Source organism: Harmonia axyridis, chromosome 2 (assembly GCF_914767665.1).
Source record: "Harmonia axyridis chromosome 2, icHarAxyr1.1, whole genome shotgun sequence".
In the NCBI taxonomy this organism is placed as follows: Eukaryota; Metazoa; Arthropoda; class Insecta; order Coleoptera; family Coccinellidae; genus Harmonia; species Harmonia axyridis.
The window spans coordinates 37,927,619-37,949,812 of record NC_059502.1 but is presented as its reverse complement, the minus strand read 5'-3'; the positions used below and the strand labels follow the sequence as shown (position 1 = coordinate 37,949,812).

General features: G+C 36.9%; 2 protein-coding genes across 12 annotated transcripts in view; one reads left to right on the top strand and one right to left on the bottom strand.

Annotated features, from left to right (window-relative positions):
* The window catches only part of LOC123672359 (glutamate receptor ionotropic, kainate 2-like), a 528,220-nt gene that overhangs the window by 368,464 nt on the left and 137,562 nt on the right, over nt 1-22,194 (bottom strand). For all 11 annotated transcript variants that reach the window (XM_045606439.1, XM_045606445.1, XM_045606449.1 and 8 more), the window contains one exon: nt 17,951-18,123. In XM_045606439.1, the coding sequence (XP_045462395.1) occupies nt 17,951-18,123 (173 nt within the window). The remainder of the gene's footprint in view (nt 1-17,950; nt 18,124-22,194) is intronic.
* On the top strand, nt 6,955-9,600 carry LOC123672362. The gene is made up of 2 exons (XM_045606454.1): nt 6,955-7,227; nt 9,252-9,600. The coding sequence occupies exons 1-2, from the start codon at nt 7,006-7,008 to the stop codon at nt 9,387-9,389; spliced, it is 360 nt and encodes a 119-aa protein (XP_045462410.1). The 5' UTR covers nt 6,955-7,005; the 3' UTR covers nt 9,390-9,600.

The window sequence follows — 22,194 nt, the reverse complement described above, 5'->3', positions numbered from 1 at the left end:
TCTAGGAGGACCGGCAAAATTTAATTTCAATCTAATTTCTTTTTTCAACCTGTTTTGAGCTTCGGAATTGAGGATGTTATCAAAAACTTAAAAATAAAAAATCTGTTGGCATAGATAATATTTCAACCAGGCTTCTGAAGAAGATTGCTCCAATAATAAGCGAACATCTTGCTCTTATAATTAATTGGTCTGTCACATTGGGATCCCAATGTCCCAATGCTTCAAAAAAATCTATTGTCGTACCAATTCACAAAAAAGGTTATATCAATGAAATAACCAACTATCGACCAATATCGATTCTTAGTGTTCTTTCCAAATTTTTGAGAGAGTGGTTTTCAGGAAAATGAATCTGGATTCTAATCTGCATGTTTCATGAATTTTTTTCGCCTTTTCCTGCTCCTTTGATACTCTATCCTTCCAGTTTATTATAGATAAATGTTACAATCTTGGCTTTAGAGGCATTTTTCCGATTGGCTGCGTAGTTTTCTCCATCACAGAACTATGTTAGTGAGAAACGAAAAACATTATTCCGGAGAATATAAAATAGAGATGGGTGTTTCACAGGTCTCTGTAATGGGACCTCTATTATTCTTACTTTTCATAAACGACTTAACGCCTCATTTATCCTGCTTATTGCTTATATTATTTGCTGATGACACATCTCTCGTAATCGCGGCTCAAAGTTGTGATGAGCTCCAGAGAGCTTGTGAAAAAATTATGGATGAGTTCATATCATGGTGTAGCCGTAACAATCTGATAGTTGATGTAGGTAAGACAGCTTGTTTGTATTTCGGATTGAGAAACTATGCAAGTATGCAGTATGCAATATGGCTTCAACAGATAACGATGTTGTAAGCGACGATCTTCCAAGTATTGCAAACAAGTGCGCTTATTGCAAAAGAAATATTGCGAAAATTAGTGTAAAGTGTAATTCATGCACTAAAGTATTTCATAATAGTTGTGGATTGAAAATTTCGAAGTGTTGTGACCAGAAATTTGCGATTTCATCGACTGGCGAGAAGGTTAATTACAATTCAGATATGAATACAGCTGTCGGAACCGACCTACAAGTGAAAACTCCGTCTAATTTAATCGATAAAGATTCAGGCCGACAAGAACTCTTGTTTAAGATAATTGCCGAACTGGAAAGTAAAAACTCTATACTGGAAGAAAATATCGAATTAATGAATTATAAAATCTCCATCCTAGAAGATAACATCACAAAAAAAGATTCCCTTATAACACAATTGAACAAAAAATTAAATAAACAAACAAACGCAGGCAACGGGAATAACGCTAAGGTTCAGCAAAGCGATCGTGATCGACATACTGTAACTGATGCTCCCGAGGCTACCGTGCTATCTACTTACACGGCAGAAATTTGTGAGGCGAGATCTCCACTTGCAGAAGCGCCAACAATGTCAAAAATAGTAAACAAAAATAAAACACCTGAAATAAAAAGTATGAACAAGAAAATATTGATAAAGAAAGATCAGGATCCTCCTCTAAATAAACAGGTCAGTCTCAGTACGAGTGTAGATATCAAAAACATCTCCTTTGATGGTGAGGTAAATAATGAATGGAAAAAAGTTTCTCGAAAACGAAATAGAAAAAGTTCCCGTCCTGCATTAGTTACAGGAACATTCTCGGGTCCATCAGCTGTAGAGGGGATCAAGAAATACAAGGCACTGCATGTAACAAACCTTAAACCTAACACTGCAGCTGAGGATCTTACAACGTTTTTAAAGCAGAATTTCTCTGAAGTGATATGTAAGCCAATTAAATCACGATTCCCAAATAGTTACTCGTCTTTTAAAGTCCTTATTCCCACTGGTGAAAATGACAAAGTGATGATAGAATCGAATTGGCCAAATAGATCCACAGTTCATTATTTTCATCAGCGAAAAAGGAGAGAAGAAGAACCCTAAGTCTCAATAATCATACAAGTGAACAATGTGAAGAGATATTCAAGATGAAAATACTACATAAAAAAATAAATGTTAAGAAATCTTACTATTGTAATTTTGGTTAAAGCCGTTGAAATTGTATTGACTTGTCCTATACATTGTTATATGTCTCACAGGATTAATAAATATTATTATTATTATTATTATTATGAAAGAGGTCTGTTGAAAATAGATTGTCTGGCTACTACTATAATTCCAACAGACTGTACTAAATTCCTTGGGATCCACATGGATCGAAGTCTTAGTTGGTCAACCCACGTTGATGCCCTATGCAAAAAAAATCAAAAATGCTTATTACTATCACTCCCATGTCGATACATATTCAAATGTCTCATATACGCAAAAGATAATGAGACTAATTGGAAAAAAATAGCTAGTTCGCACGATTATAGAACACGCAATTCACAGGTGCTTTTGGTTCCTAAACATCGGACTCACAGTTTCGAACATTCTCCACTTTATCAGGGCATTATATTGTTCAACCATTTGCCCTCCCATTTGAAATATTTGAACAAACAATTATTCAAAAATGTAATTAAGGAGTTGTTGCTGCAAAAATGTTTCTATTCGGTTAGGGAATTTCTCTCTGATTCGTTGATCACTCAATAGAATAGTACCTATATGTTGTAAATATTAGAATAGTAGATTAAATAATATTTCCTTGACTTATCCTATACACATTGTTAAGTGTGCACGAAGGATCAATAAATTATTGTTATTGTTATTGTTGTTATATAGATAGATAGATAGCTGGTCTTTATTTGCAGTTCATTATCACAGCAGGGCGAAGTCTAGCAAGCTATTCGACGTAATCCCTGAAGTGATAGAAAATACACAATAAATTTTCCAAAACTTAAAAAATAACCAAAATCCATTTTCAGAATGTACAATACAGGTGTGACTAAGATATGTTAATACTTATCATAGAATTTGAACGAAATAACAGAATCAACACAAGTCATAAAACAGATTAAACAATATTAACCATCATTGATCCTATTATTACACATCAGAAAGTATTCGACTTTAGTTCGGAACCTGGCTACAGGAAGATTTTTGTAATCAAGGGGCAATCTATTATAAAAGTTTACAGCATTGTATACAAATGATTTTCTAAATAGCGTTGTGCTATATTTTGGCAGATGAAGGTTATCATGATCCCTTATGTGGTGGTTTCCCGATAGTTGACTTCTCATTATGAATTTTTTCCTGAGATATCCGGGTAGGCCGGTGAGTAAGATGTTATGCGTAAGTGTCAGAACGCCAGCTTCAATTCTACTGCCCATGTTTAGCCAACCCAATCGACTGATATCATCAGAAATACCGCGCTAGTACTTGGGGAGAATGAGAACAAAACGACAACATCTATTCTGCAACTTTTGGACTCGAGAGCAATCAGAACTATCAAGACCAGTCCCATATACATAAATTCCATAATTAAAGTTAGAAAGCACCAGGCTCTCACATAGGCGCTTGCGAAGATTCGCATCTATTGATGCACAGGAGCTTTAGTGCAAAAAATGATCGTTGGAGCAGTTTATTGACGTGCAGAGTGAATTTCAATTTATTATCTATTATCACTCCCAAATTCCTACTATTATCAACTCTTTCAAGTTCTTCGTCGCCCACGCAAATTCTCAAGGAATTATTTAGCAGATTCACGGAATTTGATGGACCAAATATCATGTATTTACACTTAGAAGAATTTAGTTCTGAATTATGTTCTCTAGACCAGTTCAAGACTTTCTGTGAATCAGCGTTCATGTTTGCCACTGAATTCAAGTAGTTGGCTGGCTTGAAAGCTAAATAAATTTGAGTATCGTCGGCAAAGCAATGTAATTGTAAGTATTCCACAGTATTGAAAATGTCTGCTGTATACAATATAAATAAAAGAGGTCCCAGTATTGAGCCCTGTGGAACTCCAGCTTTTATATCAAACCGGTCAGATAGCTTATCATCCACCTTCACTATCTGTTTTCTCTCAGTGAGGTAATCACGAAATACCTCAATCGCGCTCACTTCCAGACCATAATATTTTAGTTTCGCTAACAGTAGCTGATGATCAATAGTATCGAAAGCTTTGCTGAAGTCTAGAAGTCCGCAAAACCCTTGTCCTTCAAAGTTATTATATCCCCTACTACATCTGCCAAAGCTGTACCTGAACTATGAGATCTTCTAAAACCAGATAGTTTTTCAGGTAATAAGTCATTATCTTCGATATAACGAATAAGTTGTTGATAAATTACTCTTTCGAAGATTTTTGATAATGTATAGAATAAAATTATTGGTCTCAAATCATCGAGAGAGGTCGGATTGCTACGTATCTATGCTTACATAGCAATGCTTACGTATCTATGACACGTATTTGTTTTTGCCGGTTTGCTACTTCAAATATATACACCCTGTATAATTGTTGATCAAATATCCGATGCAGAAATCCCTTCCGTCTTTGACTTGCAAGCAAATGTTCACAAACAAACGTCGTTCAAACACCTTCCGGCTTCTACTCGTACGGCACCCAATTTCCTTTTTTCTGAATCATTCCCATGACTTTCAGGTGTTTTGAAATGGCTTGTAGTGTATGATCCTGCCAATTATTGTTGCGTTTGACATGAGTCTTGATCAAGTATCTGCATCTTCAAAAACCTTTTCTCTTCCATCGCGTTGCTGGTCTTCGACATCAAAATCACCATTCTTGAATCGTTGAAACCACTCTCGGTACATTCTTCCACCAATATCGGTCTCACTATAGGTATTTGAAAGCATTCGATGAACCTCAGCCGCAGATTTCTTCATATTTCAGTAGAAAATTAAAACCTCCCGCAAATGACGAGAATTTGGCTCTTAAGCTGACATGGATAATCCTGAATAACTTTATGATGCAAACACAAATCGACTAACATGTCGATGGCGTTATGTTCACAAATACCTAAACATATTCATTATGTCGGCGAGTAGTAAAGACATCGATGCTGTTCTCTCTCTAAAGATTGTTCCCCAATGTGGAGTGTGTAGAAGATCAATAATAAAAAGTAGTTGTAAGTGTCAGATTTGCAGAATTTCTTTGCTGTGAAGTTGAATTAACTGATTCTATTTCGGGTGAAAAATCGACTGGTGACAATTCCCCGATGTTCGACATTGGCAATAACAATATAAATAGTGAGTCTACACATCAAGATTATTGCAGAATTGGGAGCAAAAAATAATTTACTGAAAATAATTCTCTTTTGAAATTTAAAATCAATTTCCTCGAAAATGGGGTGAAATCAAGAAAAACCGAAATAAACAAACTCAACGAAGTGTTGTTATCATATGATAATATGCAAGATCTTCTTCTTCCTAGTCGTGCACTCTTGGCAGAGTGGTCGTGGTCATGTGCCGGTCAAAATTTTGCGCCACTGCTTCTCGTGATGCGCTGCCATGTTGCTCTGTGTTTTGCTGCGTGGGAGTTGTCATTGATGCTGGATCGCGTGACAGATTTGATGATATTTGTCCACCGTGTAGGAGAGCGTCCACGAGATCTTTTGCCCCCGACTTTACCTTGCACCACCAGTCGTTCCATAGATTCTTCATTACGGGTTATGTGACCAAAGAACTTGAGGATACGTATTTGCACAGACGACGATAACCTCTCCTTGATCTGTAGTTCTTTTAGAATCGAAATATTGGTTCGGTGCGCAGTCCACGGGATTTGAAGCATGCGTCTCCAGCACTACATTTCCAGATCGTTAATTTTGCGTCGGTCTCGCATCCCCAGCGTCCACGTCTCAGCTCCATATAGAAAGATTGGAAAGACCAGGCATCTCATTAGTCAAACCTTTGTGTTTTTGGTTAGTTTGCGGTCCTTCCAAATTTCAGTGAGTTTTTCCACTGAGGATCTAGTGATGGTTCAACGTCTTCGGATTTCGTCCTCGCAACCTCCAGCGTTGATGACCGCGGATCCCAGATACACGTAGCTGTTAACCACCTCGCATCCCGCTATATCTTTGACATCTGGTTGATTGCTGTCAGCACGATCCAAGATCAGCATTTTCGTCTTATCGCGGTTGATTGCTAGTCCAAAGTCCATGGTCTCAAGACGACGAAGCAGAGTCTCAATTTCTTCTCTGGTTGACGCTAGGAGAGTAGTATCGTCTGCATATCTCAAATTTGATATTTTACGTCCTCCCACAGACATTCCCTTGTTCCAGTCTTCGAGAACTATTCGCATGATGTACTCTGTGTATATGTTAAACAATAGCGGTGACAATATACAGCCCTGTCTGACGCCAGCTTGCGTTTTGAAACAATCGGAGTCAAAATCATCAACTCGAACTGAGGCTGTGCCATCTTCATATAGACGTCTAATGAGATGTACGAGGTGTTGTGGTACACCCATTTCCGTCAGGGCTCTTCACAGTTTTCACCACTTGACGGTGTCAAAAGCTTTTCTAAATTCAACGAAACAAACATACGGAAAGTCGAGATAAGACGAGAGGAATTTTTATGAAACTTGCAACGTACGAGATGAAACAAATAATTTACGAGAAGAAGAGATTTTTGAAAGGAACTGGAGTCGTTATAAGGGAGGATTTGACTAGTGCCAGGTTGAATATTCTTAAAAAGGTTATTGAAAAAACATCATTACAAAATGTATGGACAAACGAAGGAAACATTTTTTGTAATTATAATAATAAAATTGATATCTTGAGATTTGGTGATGATTTTGATAGATTTTTCGGAGGGGAAAACTAAATAGAGCCACTATAATCCCTATTTTGTGCAAGTTACTCTTATTTCTCGTTTCAACTAACCGTTTTTTTTTGTTTTTCTCTCTGAATGATTGAATAAGTTAAATCACATGCATATCTACTTTTCACTGATACGAATTAGGGAGATATCGAATATGTTTTGTTTTGTTCGATGACACATTTGGAAATCGAACATTTGTTTAGTAAACATTACCTATATTTAGGTTGATTCTGTTTTCTTTTCTTTTAGGAAGTAAATACTGAATTTTATATATATTTTATTTGAGCAAACACCTTTTTACTATAATATGAATGAATTTCTGGATTTGTTGGATGAGGAGAGAAAGTTTGAGACTGAGGAGTACTGCGATTTTCGGGCATATCTTGGGAAAGTTGGGGACGGGGGAAGTTGGTTGGCTGTCATCCATTTTAATATCAGAAGTATCAATAAAAAGCTCACTATCTACTTGGATGAGTTTAAGAATCATGTGGATGTAATAATTCTATCCGAAACTTGGAAGATTGAGTCGGTGAGTGACTTTTCAATACCAGGTTACTCTACATATTATAATAATTCTAAGGTGAATCAGAACGACGGTCTATTGGTATATATCAGGGATTATATATCTGCTAATGTAGATGTAATTGCATTAACAGAAACGAATCTAATTCATGTTTCAATGTCGATTGATGACGTTGAGATTGGAATTACAGCTTCTTATAGGTTACCTTCTATTGACACCTAAACTTATATAAATGACTTAAGTAAATACATATCTGATTTGAAAAAAATTATGTCGACATATTCATGGGTGACATTAATATTGATTTGATGGATGAGCGTTCTGGTTTTGTCAGTGAATACCTCAATATACCAGCTGAAAATGGTTATTTTTCCTATATCAATAAGCCCACCAGGGTTACCTCAAATTCAGAAAGCATAATAGACCATATTATATTTGTTCGCAAACACAGTATTAACCAGAACATTCAATTGGCTTCAGCTTTGTTCCAAAACGATCTCACTGACCACTATCCAGTGTACTTGAAATTATCGGGAAAAATGAGATCTCATCACAAAGGTGAACCCAACTTATTCGAAAGGAATAATATTAGTTATTATTAATAGGTTTCAATAAATTAAATATTTCTTTGAAAGCTGAAAAATGGGAAGAGGTGTTGAACAACAAAGAAACGCAGCTTTGTTACAATAAATTTATTGAAAAATTGGAATCTCATTTGAAAGCAGCCTCATGTTCTTATGTTGCCCAATACAAAAAATATAAAAAAATAAAACCGTGGATTACCACTGGTCTGATTACCCCAATACGACATAGAGATCGACTGAAAAAAAATTATTGAATGGATATACTCGGGAGGGGGAGAAAAAATACAAATCATACAGAAATCGATTGAATAATATAATAAAGCTAACTAAAAATCAATATTACAAGGGAAAATTATATACAGCGAGAAGAAATTGTAAAAAGACATGGGAAATCATTCACGATATAGCAGGAAGGAGCACTACCAATAAAATTAACCTCAATAACATAAATATCAAAAATATAAATGGAGAGCCAATTTTAAATAAACAAAGTTATCCTAACATCTTTAACAATTACTTCACTAATATTGGAACTGAAATGTCAAAAAAAATTAAAAAAACTAAAAACTTGTCAAAACAATTTCTTGGAGATGCCACTCAACGAAACTCGATGTATTTGAAACCCATAACACAAAATGAGCTCATAGATATAATATCCAAACTGAAAACTAATAGTTTATCTGGTCCTGATGGCATCTCCTCGAAACTCATAAAGAATATCCATCCGTTTATTTTATCTCCACTGGCTCATATCATAAACATGATCTTTAAAAATGGAAAATTGCCCCACCAGCGGAAAGAGTCAATCATCACCCCTGTATATAAATCAGATTTATAAAGATAAAGATTTTTGAGCGTAGCCTGAAGAATAGACTCATAAACTACCTCAATGACGAACGAGTTCTTACAGACAGACAATTCGGTTTTATAAGTGGTTCCAACACCGAAAATGCCGTTCTAGATTCCATGAAAAAAATTATTGGTGCCTTGGACAGATCGGAAAAGTGTTTAGCAGTTTTCCTAGATCTGGCGAAGGCGTTTGACACCGTTTATCACGGGATGCTTTTGAATCAATTGCATGATTATGGTGTACGTGGTACAACTTACAATGTGCTCAAAGACTATCTCACACATACAACACAGAGGGTCAAGATTAACAGTGATCTCAGTGAGGCAATGGAGGTCAAAATGGGAATACCACAGGGAACAATGTTGGGGCCAATTTAATTTCTTGTTTATATTAACAGTATTGGCTTCATCAACGGGTTTGGCAGCCATCTTATCTCATTTGCGGACGATACAGCACTAGTTTTCACGGGTAATAGTTGGAGGTACGCTTATGAAAATTCATAAAATGGTCTACGATGTATACAGTTGTGGTTTAATTATAACCTATCAAGTCTGAATGTGAAAAAAACTAAATTTATCACTTTCACCCTATTGCAGAACAACCAACCGTGGCAAAACACTATTCACATTCACGAGAAAGACTGTGTTTGCTCAATTAATATCAACTGCTATCGAGAAGACAGAAATGATCAGGTATATTGGGGTAATTGTGGATCAGCATATGAGATGGGATGAACATGTAGCTTATGTGATGAGGCGACTCAAGCAATTGATCAGGAAATTCTACGAACTGAGAAACATCCTCGAGAACAAAAATCTAACCACCATATACCACTCTCTTGCGGAGTCTGTAGTGAGATACTGTATTGCTGCCTGGGCTGGTACTTTCAATAATTCCCTGAACGTCCTCCAGGTGACTAAGAACACAATATTAAAAATTTTGTTCAGAAAACCGAGATTGTTTTCCACGGAATATCTGTATAGGGAAACTCAGTTACTGAAGGTAAGAGATCTCTATATAAACCAGTGTTTACTCAATTCAAGCTTAACTCCACCATCCTTCAAAAAGAGTCACACACAGAGGTGTGTTTTCTATCACGGCCCAAACCTCTTTAATCTCTCACCAGTTACCATAAGAAATATTTCAGATTTCAATGTATACAAAAGCTCAATCGAAGCTTTCATCATGCTCAATAAAGAACTTTTCAACTTGTTTGGTTGATTGGGGGTGGCTATGAGAGTGGCAGCTTGTGTTTTTTTCTTCTTGGGTTCTCTCTCTCTCTCTCTCTCTGCCTCCCTCTTTCTGTCATTATTTTGTTTTCATTATTTTTGTTACTATATTTTGCTCAAAGGATCATCAGACTAAATGTTTGCCTTGAATGTAGAAAAAAGTGTGTTTAATCTCGGTCGTGCAATATGTAGTTCTTGTAATATCTTTGAACACCCCAATGGAAGATGGAGAGCACAACACAAGTTGCTACTTAGGTGCGTCCATCCTCACATGAAGGGTAAATAATTTCAGATTGTATGATTGAAATTGTATTTATATTTCTAAGGAATAAAATTTGATTTGATTTGATTTGAGTGATGTTGAATTCTCGAGCCTTCTCGACAATTTGTCGCATTATGAGTAGGTAGCTGTTCTCTTGTACCTCGGCCCTTCAAGAAACCAGCTTGCTCGGAGGCGATTTCTCGAGATAAGTAAGTTTGAAGCCTCGTGTTGATAATATGCAACATTATCTTACTTGCGTGAGATATGAGAGAAATTAGTCTGTAGTTATTGCATTTTTTTGTTGATCCTTTTTTATGGAGTGGAAATAAAATAGAATGAGACCAATCGCTCGGCCAAACTCCAGTATCCCAAATTCGGCGGGAGATTGTGTGCAGTATGTCTACTCCGATCTCTCCCATAGCCTGTATCGTTTTGATCGGGATCTCATCAAAACCCACAGCCTTATTTCGCTTGTTTATGGCTGCGCGCACTTCATCTTTCAGTGGCATTGGCTCTTGTTCATACACTCCAACTTGGATCGCCGCAATGTCTGCTGCCTTGTCTTCGAAAAGAGACTCACAATAATCTTTACAGACGCCAACAATCTCCTTTATCTCTGTGATAGTTTTTCCTGATACATTTTCAATGGCCCAAGTCTTTGGTTTGAATTGACGGGTTATAAGTCTGATTTTCATGGGTAAGTCCTTGGTTTCAAACTTTTGAGAATGTCGTTCAAGCTCTATGCATATACATTGTAGCGCTGTATTACGGTCTCGACGACAAGCGGCTTGTATGTTGGAACTCATTAAGTTCTTGTGTTGTGGCATCATTAGCTTTCAGGTTTCTACGTTTCTCGACTAAGTTCCAGGTATCAGCCGACATCCAATGCTGCCTCTTTTTAGGTCTAGTGTTGGGTTGTGATACATTTACAGCGTTTTTGATAAGCTGTACGGCTGACCTCCAGAGATCGTCAACGTTCCCTTCTTCGTTATGTTGTTCGTGCCAGCGTTGTTCTTGTAGCGATTGAACAAATAAGTCTTCATCAGTCACTTCTATGCGTTTGGCTTTTTTTTGTGACTATGGAATTACGCATCCTGATTTTGATGTAACACACAAGAAGTTGGTGGTCTGACATGACGTCGGCTCCTGGCAATGTATGCGCGTTGGTTATTGAGCTTCTCCATCTTGATTTGATCAAAATGTAATCAATCTGGTTACGGTATTCTCCATTAGGGGATGTCCAGGTGTACAATCTTCTTGGGTGGTATTTGAAGATTGTATTCATTATAGTAAAATTATTGTCCGCTGCAAATTCGATAAGGCGTTCTCCTCTATTGTTCCTGCTGCCAAGACCATAGTGACCTACAATGTTTCTCAACCCCACATCATTAGCAGTGGCTCCTACCTTAGGATTAAAGTAACCGATAATTATCAGGATTTCTTCTTTTGGAATGCTATTAATACATCCCTCTAGAGTATTGTAAAAATCCTCGATTTCTTCTTCTGGAGCGGCGCTTGTGGGGGCGTATATCTGAATGACATTTAGCGAACATGGTGAAGCATTGAGTTTCACGGAAATTATTCTCTCGCTACGGGGTTGTACCCCAGGACAGACCCCACCAAGGACGCATGTACTGCAATAGCCACACCAGAGAAACTTGATGATTCGTTTCCTGAGAAAAATATAGTGTGTTTCTCTAGCTTTTTGTGGTCACTCTCTTTCCAGTGCGTCTCACTAATTCCTGTGATGAAAGAATTGCATCGTTCGAGTTCGCGATCTAAAACATGGAGCTTTCCTTCATCATTGAGGCCTCTTACATTCCATGTTCCGACACGAATATTCTGACGTAGTTGGATTTTAGTTCTTCTAGTAGCATCGTTTCCATGGGGAGTCTGGTCGCCCACTACCTCATGGCCGGTAACCAATTTCACACTCCGGCTCCCGGACACCTCAGAGCGCCGGTCGCTAATCGGGTTGCTCAGCATACGTTTCTTCCTATGTGACCTTCTCATGAATCTCGTGGGAAATTAGTGCAGTGGTTTCCCGTTGCCTTCTGCACCAGCACTTTTAGAGGATCTTTGGGTCCCAAGGTTTCTGACGCCTCTTCCGTACAGGTTGCCCCGCCAGGTGTGTATGGTTATACCTCCATTGCTCGATCGCCAGAGCCCCGTCAGTTGTCTAGCAGGGAGCACCACGGTAACCAGCTGGTTACCACCGTCGTACGACGCGTGCAGGTGCGGTTGACAATTGGGTCGGTAAAGTTGTTATTCCGTTCACCCCTTACTCCCTAATATTATATGCAAGATAAGCGACTTCAAATCAGCTGCGTGGGTGGGAACCAAGTTACAACCGATTTTTAAAGTTCGGAGTGTGCTGCAACTAATGCTCCCCGATGTTTGAGGGTTGCAGAGATGGCGGTGGTTGCGAAAACTTCAACTGCCAATCCTAAGAATCTGAGAACAAAGCAGTTGATTCGTGATGCTGACCAGGGTGGTCTGGGGGCCTTCAAATTATCCTGTGATAAGGATGGTGAATCTAGATGGAAAGTGGTTAACTACAAAAGATCCTATCTTCGGACCCGAAAAACGCTGATCACTGGAACTTACTCTGAGAGTTCTGAAGTAGAAGGATTGGATCGGTTCAGGGCTTTTCATGTGTCAAATCTTAAACCTGTCACCACAATAGAAAATTTACGCAATTTCCTTCAACGGAATTTTTCGAATTTCACTTTTGAAAAATTGGATTCAAGATACCCGGAGAATACTCCGGAGTACAAGAGGAGTAATAACTCCTCTTTCAAGGTTCTTATTCCAGCCTCGGACAATGAAAAAGCTCTGGGTAGCTCCAAGTGGCCTAACAAAGCAAATGTAAACCGTTTTTTTCGGCGAAGGAAATTGAAAGATCGACAGGATTGAGTTTCCTTTCAAGTAACCTGAATGTTGGAGAATTCAAGATTGTCCAATGGACTAGTTTTCATTTTTTTGTTAAGGATTAATTCTAAAAATTTAAGTAAAATGAACCAAAAATGTGGAAGAATCATTGAAATATCTCTAGAAATGAAAAAGTTATGGGACTTTGAAGTTGCGCTTGGAAGAATAATTTCATAGTACGTGTAAGTGTCGTGACCTCACACACTAGACGACTGGTCTTCGCAGAGTGCTTACGAATTCATTGGTGTACAATCACTTGTGCCGTTCATGTCGTGTTTTGTTCGTTATACGATGACTGAAATAACTTACTTTATACATACATATAAATTACTTTTTTCCCTTTTTACTTTTTACTCCTCACATAAATATTTTTTGCCATTGATAGACTTCAACAACCAGTACTCAACTACAAACTGTTTATGAAACATTTTTTAAATAAATCATCTTATAAGTTGAACCATGATGAAGCAAACTCAAAAGTAGATACTTACTTGAAAAGTTTAACTCCTTTTATTTCTGCACTGAGATAAGATGGATTTGAAGAAAAAAACTCCATCACTGAGAATATATCTATTTTAGGCAAATTGTCACTTTGTCCTTTCACGAAGCCTTCTTCCATTATGGCGACATTAAAACAAAACTCGTGTTAAAACTACACTGTACAACTACAAACGGCGCGAGAGTCTTGGCGCGGCTAAGTATTTAAACGTAATTTATGCTGTAACAATCACAGGCAAGAGCTGTGACGTCACAGACCAAAGACGTTCCGCGCTAAAATACGTAAATTCAAATAATCTATTTCTCAGTCATTTATTGATGGATTTTCAAAATTTTTTCACTGATTCATCAGTTTTGCTCTATATTTTAATTCTATCGTTTCAAATATAGTATTATCAACATCACTAAACTAGTCCGAACATACAGTCCATTTCGAGTAAGTTGGATGGCTTGGGGGTGCTGGTGGAAGAAATCGACTCTGATGTGCTGAGTTTGTTGGAACACTGGTGCGATATGGATAGTGTCAGTGTTGAGTCAATCTCGGGCTTTGTTCAAGCAGACTATTTTTGTCGTGTTCAGAGGCAACATGGTGGCTCAATGATATTCACCAAGGCAGGTTTACAGGTGAAAAAACTTTTTGTCTCGGATTTTTCCATTGAAATACATATGGAGATGTGTGATATTGTAGCCTCCGTTGATAATGCTTGTCTGGGAATTATTAGTATTTACAGGCCTTGTACTGGGAATCTTGGATTTTTTTTCGAAAAACTGTTTTGTGCCCTTCCGAGTGTTTTGATCAAGTAGATTACGTCTTTCTGTGTAGAGACTTAAATATAGATTACCTTAACTCTGATTCTTACGGCTTAAAATTACTCAACGAATTGTTGGATTGTTTCAATTTGAAGGTAACATCAAATGAAGCGACTAGAGTTTTTACCTATATCAATGGTAAAGTTTCTGTTTCCAAACTTGACTATATTATTACAAATGCCCATTTAGAGAAGTATAAGTCTTTTGTTTTTGAGCCGCATTTGAGCGATCATCGAGCAATGCTCCTCAAACAAAACTTTGATCCAGTTTATAGGCATAAATCGAGAAGCGAACAGTCCGAGATTTAAGTCAGGACTGTCTAAATAATTTAGTAACTCGTTTATCTGATAGCAATTTTATAGAGATTTATTGGGTGACTGATAATAATAATAATAATAATAATAATAATAATATATATTTATCCTTTAGACCATTATTACATCATATACACAATATCAATTATATATACAACAGCAACAACTATAGGTATAGGATGTTGATCAATGTTTCGAAATATTCAATAATATCATACAATACTATTTAGATTTATGTTGCCTTTGAAAAGGGTCAATTCTGTAGTTGAGAAGAAAAAATGGGTAACACCAGAAATATTACAGAGTAAAAAAAGACTAAATGATTTTTACTGGCTTCACGTTAATGTTGGTTCCAAGAACACCTACGAAAACTATAAAAAACATAAATACCAGCACAACTTACTAATAAAATTCACCAAATACAATGCTCACTGTTCGACTACATCCAATTCCGAAAATAAAAGTAAGGCGGTCTGGAATATTGTTAACAATACCATTGGAAAATCTGTAAGATGTCATGATCCCATTTCCATTGAAGTGGATGGTTCAACGTTCAATTACCCTAAAGAAGTTTCTGACTTGTTTGCGAATTATTTTTTCACTACAGTAAAAAATAGACTGCATACTTGCTACGGTAACGATTCATCACTTGCTCGTACTGTCATACCATCCATAGTAAGTAATTTCTTTTTTTATCCCGTTTCTCATTATGAGATTGAAGAAACCGTAAAAAATTTGAAAAATAAAAAGAGTGTAGGATCTGATCGCAATTCAGTTAGAATTCTCGAGGAGATTGCCCCAGCAATCAGCAGTCACTTTGCAAATTTAATCAACTTATCCGTCACATCGGGTAAGTTTCCGAAGATTCTCAAAAAATCTATTGTTCTACCGGTGTTCAAGAGCGGAAATCTACATGATATAACTAACTACCGTACAATATCATTTTTGTTTTCGAAAAAATAGTTTTTGCGAGAATGTTGGATTATCTTAACAAGTTCAAAATATTGAACTCAGCTCAGCATGGCTTCAGAAACGATCGCTCTACTCAATCGGCTGCACTTAGCTTCGTGTAATCCATTTATCAATGGTTGGATGGGGGAGTGCAAGTGGCAGGGATTTTTTTTTGACCTCTCTGGTGCCTTCGAGCTGGGTGTTCCTCAGGGTTCCGTGTTGGGACCCTTGCTCTTTTTGTTGTTCATAAATGATTTGCCCTATCATCTGGCTTGTCTTTTGTTGATACTTTTTGCCGACGACACATCAGTGGTTGTTTCGGCGCAGAATCGTGAGGAGCTACAACAGTCTTGTGAAAGCTTGATGGCAGAGTTTTTCAGGTGGTGTCATGTTAACAACTTGATGGTGAATATCGGAAAGACCGTTTGTCTGCATTTCGGCCTGAACAGCCTTGCGTCTGATCCTCTTGGATTGAATTTTTTAAATAATGTTATAACTTCAGCTGATTGTACAAAATTTCTTGGAATCCATATTGACAGGAATCTCAGTTGTTGAACCCATATTGACATTGTATGCAAAAAAGTAAACAGTTCATTCTTTGCAATTAGTAGGCTTAAAAACACTGCCTCGTAGTTCTCTTCTTGATATTTATTATAGTCTTGTTTACAGCCACCTTATATATAAGTTATTGTTCTGGGGCAAAAGCACTACTGTTTCAAGAGTGTTTATTGCACAAAATAATTATACGTTTAATTTTCAAATTAACACCAGGTTCATCGTGCAAGCCTATATTTGTATTGAATCATATTAATTGCGATATATTTACATTTTGAAATGTCTTGTTAATGCTAAAGAGAATGTATCAAAGTGGGAAACTGTTTCAAATTATCATGAATATGAAACCAGAAATTCTCATATTCTCCTTGTACCAAAACATAGAACACATAAATTTGAATGTTCTCCATTATATCAGAGTATCAAATTATATAATCATTCACCATCCTCTGTGAAATTTCTGTATATAAATCAATTCAAATAAGTAATCGAAAGTATGCTGGCATTGAAAGGTTTTGATTCGGTGGGAGAGTATTTTTCAGATTCCTTAGCATTTGATACTTAGCATTAACTGCAATTGTAATTAAAATTTTTCTCTTCTTTGACCTATCCTATACTTTTGTAGTGTCTTACAGGATCAATAAAGTATGTTATGTTATGTTATTGTATGACATCTACGATATATTTATGTCGACTATCACTTACCGTTACAGCCATCTATTGCAAAACGGCGAAAGCAAAGTTGTACGCCTTATATAAATATCTGAATATAAATATTTTTGAGAGGTTAGCCTTGATATCGGTGTAATCTGGGATATGGTCCCATAGAAAAACTCGAAGCCCATTACAGCGAACCCCCTCAAAATTTAAGGCTAAGACCGCGCTTGATTTGTCGTCATGGAAAGTTATTTGCATCAAATATTTTCATGTGAGCTAGGGCGAAACGGTATGTTCTAGAAAAAAAATCATATAGAATCAGCATAGTATACCGAGTAAATCGTCTAAAATCAGCTAACGATATAAGGTTTCCGAAAAAAATCTTTTATTTTCTAGACGGATACCCAGTGAAGGATCTACCGTCATAGCGATCATACCGTCGGCGAGCAGAGCGAGTAGGAATTGAAATAAGCCTAGATCAATACGACTCTTTCTATCTATTATTATTATTATTATTATTTTAACTGGAGTCGTTTTGCTTCGGTGAGCCTTCCGGGAACTGCGACCATGCAGATCTTTTGTTCACTACCCTACTCATTCATAGAAACCCAGGGAGGTCGTCAACGACGTTAATAAAATTGACAACCTCCCTAGGGGCCTTGGCCATTACCTCTCTGGTATCCAGGACCGGCTTGCCCATGTGAATGGTTCTTAGGCCAGCCAGCTCTGGACACTTGCATATCAAGTGTTCAGAAGTTTCTACTTCCGATCCACAGAGCCTGCAAATCTCGTCTGCTGACTTACCCATACGGTACAAATGATGTTTGTACCGACAGTGCCCCGTCAGCAGTCCCACCATCACCCGAAGCTCCGCTCGTGACTTTCTATCTATATAAAGCTTTTATTAGATCAGATCTACAGACAGATCTTCAAAATATTATTTTTACAGCAAGTTTTCTCGAAACTGATCCCAAATTATCTCAATAGCATTTTGATTTCAACTCATATGATTTGAAAATAATTATATCTTCAAGAACTTCGAACTCAGAAAAGCATTCAAATTATGTCTAGAACATGTTATAACTCACCCCTTTCAGAAAATGTGGCATATTTTCAGGATTTGTATCTATAACAACGTTGTGTATTTCTTTGGTTTTTATCTCCTTTAGAACAGCTCTATAAGAGTCGAGGTCTGTTTGTCGTAGATGGACTTCTAGATCAGAGTTTGTTGCTCGGATGAGCTCTCTTAATTTTATGATTCCTGCAAAGAGAAAAAAAAATGAAACGAAAGAGTCGGATATTTCAATATCCAAATGACGAGTTTTATAGTAGGAGGTAACCCTGAGCCAATTAAAATTTCTTCTTTGCAAATTTAAGGATATAAATAATACCAGTTTGGTTTTCGTCCATGATAACAATATAATGAAAAACTTGTCAGGAATATGGACAATGCTTCAATTTTTCTTACAAGTTTACTTCTGCCAACGTTTCGGAGGCGATTTCCTCTTTCTTCAGGGCTGAAAAACAAAGGACATTTAACAAACAAGAACGGCAAATGAAACCAACCTCAAGAAAATCGAGTTTTCGAGAAAACAGCAAAGATGTGTAGGATTGAATCACATATAGATATAACGTCACCAGAATCAAAACAACAATGTTAAATACAAAAATATTGATAAACATGAAACTTTAAACGTCAAGTAATGCAATACTGAATTCTGTAAGACAGGCCCTCGATGAAGGGGAACCTGGGAAAAGATTTTGTGCTATCCTCTGAGATGGAACCTGATGTATTGTCTTTTTCCTTATTTTTAATGTTTAGGACAGATTAAGGTACATGGGATAATAATATAATAATATAATAATAATAATAATAATTTATTCACTGACTACATTACAACATATATACACAGTAAGAAAATACAAAACATGAGTGGAGAACATAAATGCTCACACAATAATAAAATCATGTATTATAACAAATAAAGGAGTGAATAAAGTGTTAATCACAGAAGCTTTAGCTACGAAAGCTATTGCTTGTACGTGATATAATCAACCTAGATTTAACTATCCTTCATTGACAAGTGAACGAACAAACTCAAAATACACAACAAAACGAGAAATATTTCTGCTTCCTGTAGTTCCACCTAGAACAGCCTTTGGCTGATCAGAGCAATCAATCCTGATCTTCCGATAGATACTATCCACTTCCTTGACATCTTTCTGAACAAACTTAAACTGTTGAGTTTCTTTATGTACGAGGGTAGCTGATTGAAAACTTTCGGAGCAAGGTAGTTACAGCAGCGCTGTCCTATATTCTTTTCACAACGGGGTATGTTTAAGGAGCTTGATCTATTCCTGGTGTTATAACAGTGGTCAACTGGATCGGAAGTAATTTTCGACTTTTTCATATTTATTAGCATACTGAGACAGAAGAGTTGTCTTATATCAAGCATCCCGGACTCCCTGTACAAACTATCGTTGGAGAACATGAGTGGTTTACCGTAAATAATTCTAAGTATCCATCTTTGCATTACATTTAAGTTCTCCAAATGATTATCATTCACGCCGCCCCAACCAATAATTCCATACGACAATTGTGGCTGCACTAATGCAAAGTACAGCAATTTCAGGTGTTTCAAGTCGAGGTAGTCTTTTAAATATTTAATTTTATATAAAATGCCTCTTAGCTTGTTGACGATACTTTTGATATGCATGTCCCATTTAAGGTGTCTATCGATCGTTATACCCAAATATTTGATGGAGTCCGCTTCCGGGATATGTAAGTTCGGTGTGACCATCAGGGGTCCAATATGTGGTAATCCACTCGAGTACGATGCGAATGGTAAATATCTCGTTTTCTCCAAATTTATCGTCAATTTATTGTACCTGAACCACATATCCAGATTACTGAAGTCCTTCTCGGCCTCAGCTCTCAGGGTGTTCCAAGAATCTGACTCACAAAACAACGCCACGTCGTCTGCAAAACAGAGAACTCTGCCTCTTACTCTGACACTCAACAAACTGTTTATATACAGTGTGAATAAAAGGGGTCCAAGAACCGTGCCCTGAGGCACCCCGTAATTTACATACATTGCTTCACTTAACTCTCCATTTACACTTACTTTTTGTTCCCGATCCATCAAATAACTTCTCATCATGTTGTAAATTTTACCTCTGAAACCGTATTTTTCCAATTTATTGAGTAGTTTTTCATGGGAGACTGTATCAAAGGCTTTAGAGAGATCGATAAATATACATAAGGATTGTTTTTTCTTATCTAGTGAGTTGTAAATACAGGATGTCAGGTTATTATGTTAGTTATATTGTGTAAGAATATTCTTTATACTCTTCAAATTGGTCCATCACTCAATTTCACCGCTCTATCAATCAAATTGTTAATCACGTTTGTCGTTTTTGTGTTGCTATGATTGCTGAAAAATTTATAAGCCTGTTGAAGTTGTTTGGCTTGAAGTACCAACATATCTTGAGGGTATTATTTGCTTTCTTGATCAGTATATCTGTGAATGAAATTGAGTTAGCGACCTATATCTTGTAGCTACTAGAAGTAGCAGTGGAGAATTCAGTAGTTTGTAAAGCTTCTGAATTCAGGAAAATACTGGATTGTAGACGGTCGTAAATCCACTACAATCGAAGTCAAACGAAGTGTTTGAATACATTTTATTGTGTACAACACAGGGATTATGATTTGAATGAATTGCAATGTGGAAATCAGTACAGTTCATATACTTTTTGATATACTAACATCCGGGGCTGATCACCTAGAGGTTACTGAAATCTGCGAATTTGGCAAATCGATTGTTCCAGAATGGCGCGAGGACATCCGGTCGTACATTGGCCTCGTTGATTTCTACCAAATATTCCAATATGTTTAATATGAATTAAACACTACCTCCACGTCCATAGTGAAGTTTGTCATCATAATAATTAAATAGATCCAGAATTTGTTGTTTTTTGTTGTTGGGTATAATGAGAAAGGTATCATCCATATATAAATTAACGATCGTGATAAAAAAATCTATCAGTGATAAGACCCAATTAAACAAGTCATCCATCACCAAATTAGCGCATGAGCGGCTGGAGGGAGATCCCATAGCAGAGCCTAGAATTTGTCTGTAGTTCCATCGAAAACGAAATAACTGCACTCAAAACACACATCCACCAACCTTAAGAAACACTCTTTACTTAGGTTTGTGAAGTTTTTTATATAGTTCCATTTTATTCTGATCACTTTAATCACAAGTTCTTTGGATATATAGGTGAACAGTGAAACTTCATCCAATGACACTAAAATGTAACTTTCCGAGAGATGGATATCTTCTAGTTTTCTTTTGGGGTCGAATGAATTTTTTACATTATAAGGTGATAGGAGATAGGATTTGGTGGGTCAATCCGTAGTTAAATTTAAACAACACTAGTGACTCGCAGAGATACTTTCCAAAAAATGTCTTTGCCAATGCAAATGACGCAGTGCAAGAAAGGATTTTTTCAACAGCAATAAGACATGTTCCCTAAATCTTAGCTGACAATCATATATAATGCCAAGGTTGCTGCGACAAGTAGAAGATGGAATTTTTTCACCACCCATAATCACCTCAACCGTAACAGAAAGCGTTCTAGGAAGAAAGGTATGTGGAAATATTTATTTACATTTATTTTCAAATTATTTGATCGACAATAGAACAACTTATTTATATCGACTATTCAACTGTCTCAGGAAAGGAACGTTTACACCTCTTTTTTTCTTTTTGGGCTATAATAGGTTCTTCAAAATTCATTACATGTAGTGTGTCGTGTACATGTTTAGACAAACCACAAGTCTGTTCTCCCTGCCTACAGTCCTTCTGGTGTTCTCCAATGCGTGTTTCTAAACTTCTGCCTGTCTGGCCAACATAGAAACTATCACAGTCATTACATCTAATTTTGTAAACTGTATTAGTATTTTTTCTATTCTCCACTCTGTCCTTCGTCCTCGTAAACACTGTGTTACCAACAGTGAACGGAGTCCTCTTGGCTATTCTCAATTCAAAATCACCATGGTGTCTCCCAAACAGATTACAAAGACTCCGAGTCAGATTGCTGTATACTGGTAGAGAGCAATACATTACATTTGAATCGATTGAGGTCGTTTCCTCCATGATCAGTGGCTGTCCTAACCATGGATTCATCCAAGTGGGGTGTACTATAAAGAAGCCTATTGAATAGTCTCCTCGGGTACGAAATAGAAATCAGCAAGTTCTTCAACAAATCCAGATTCAAATGAGGGCTGACCAATCCTTCTATTCGGTTCTTAAGTCCCAATACTAAGTTT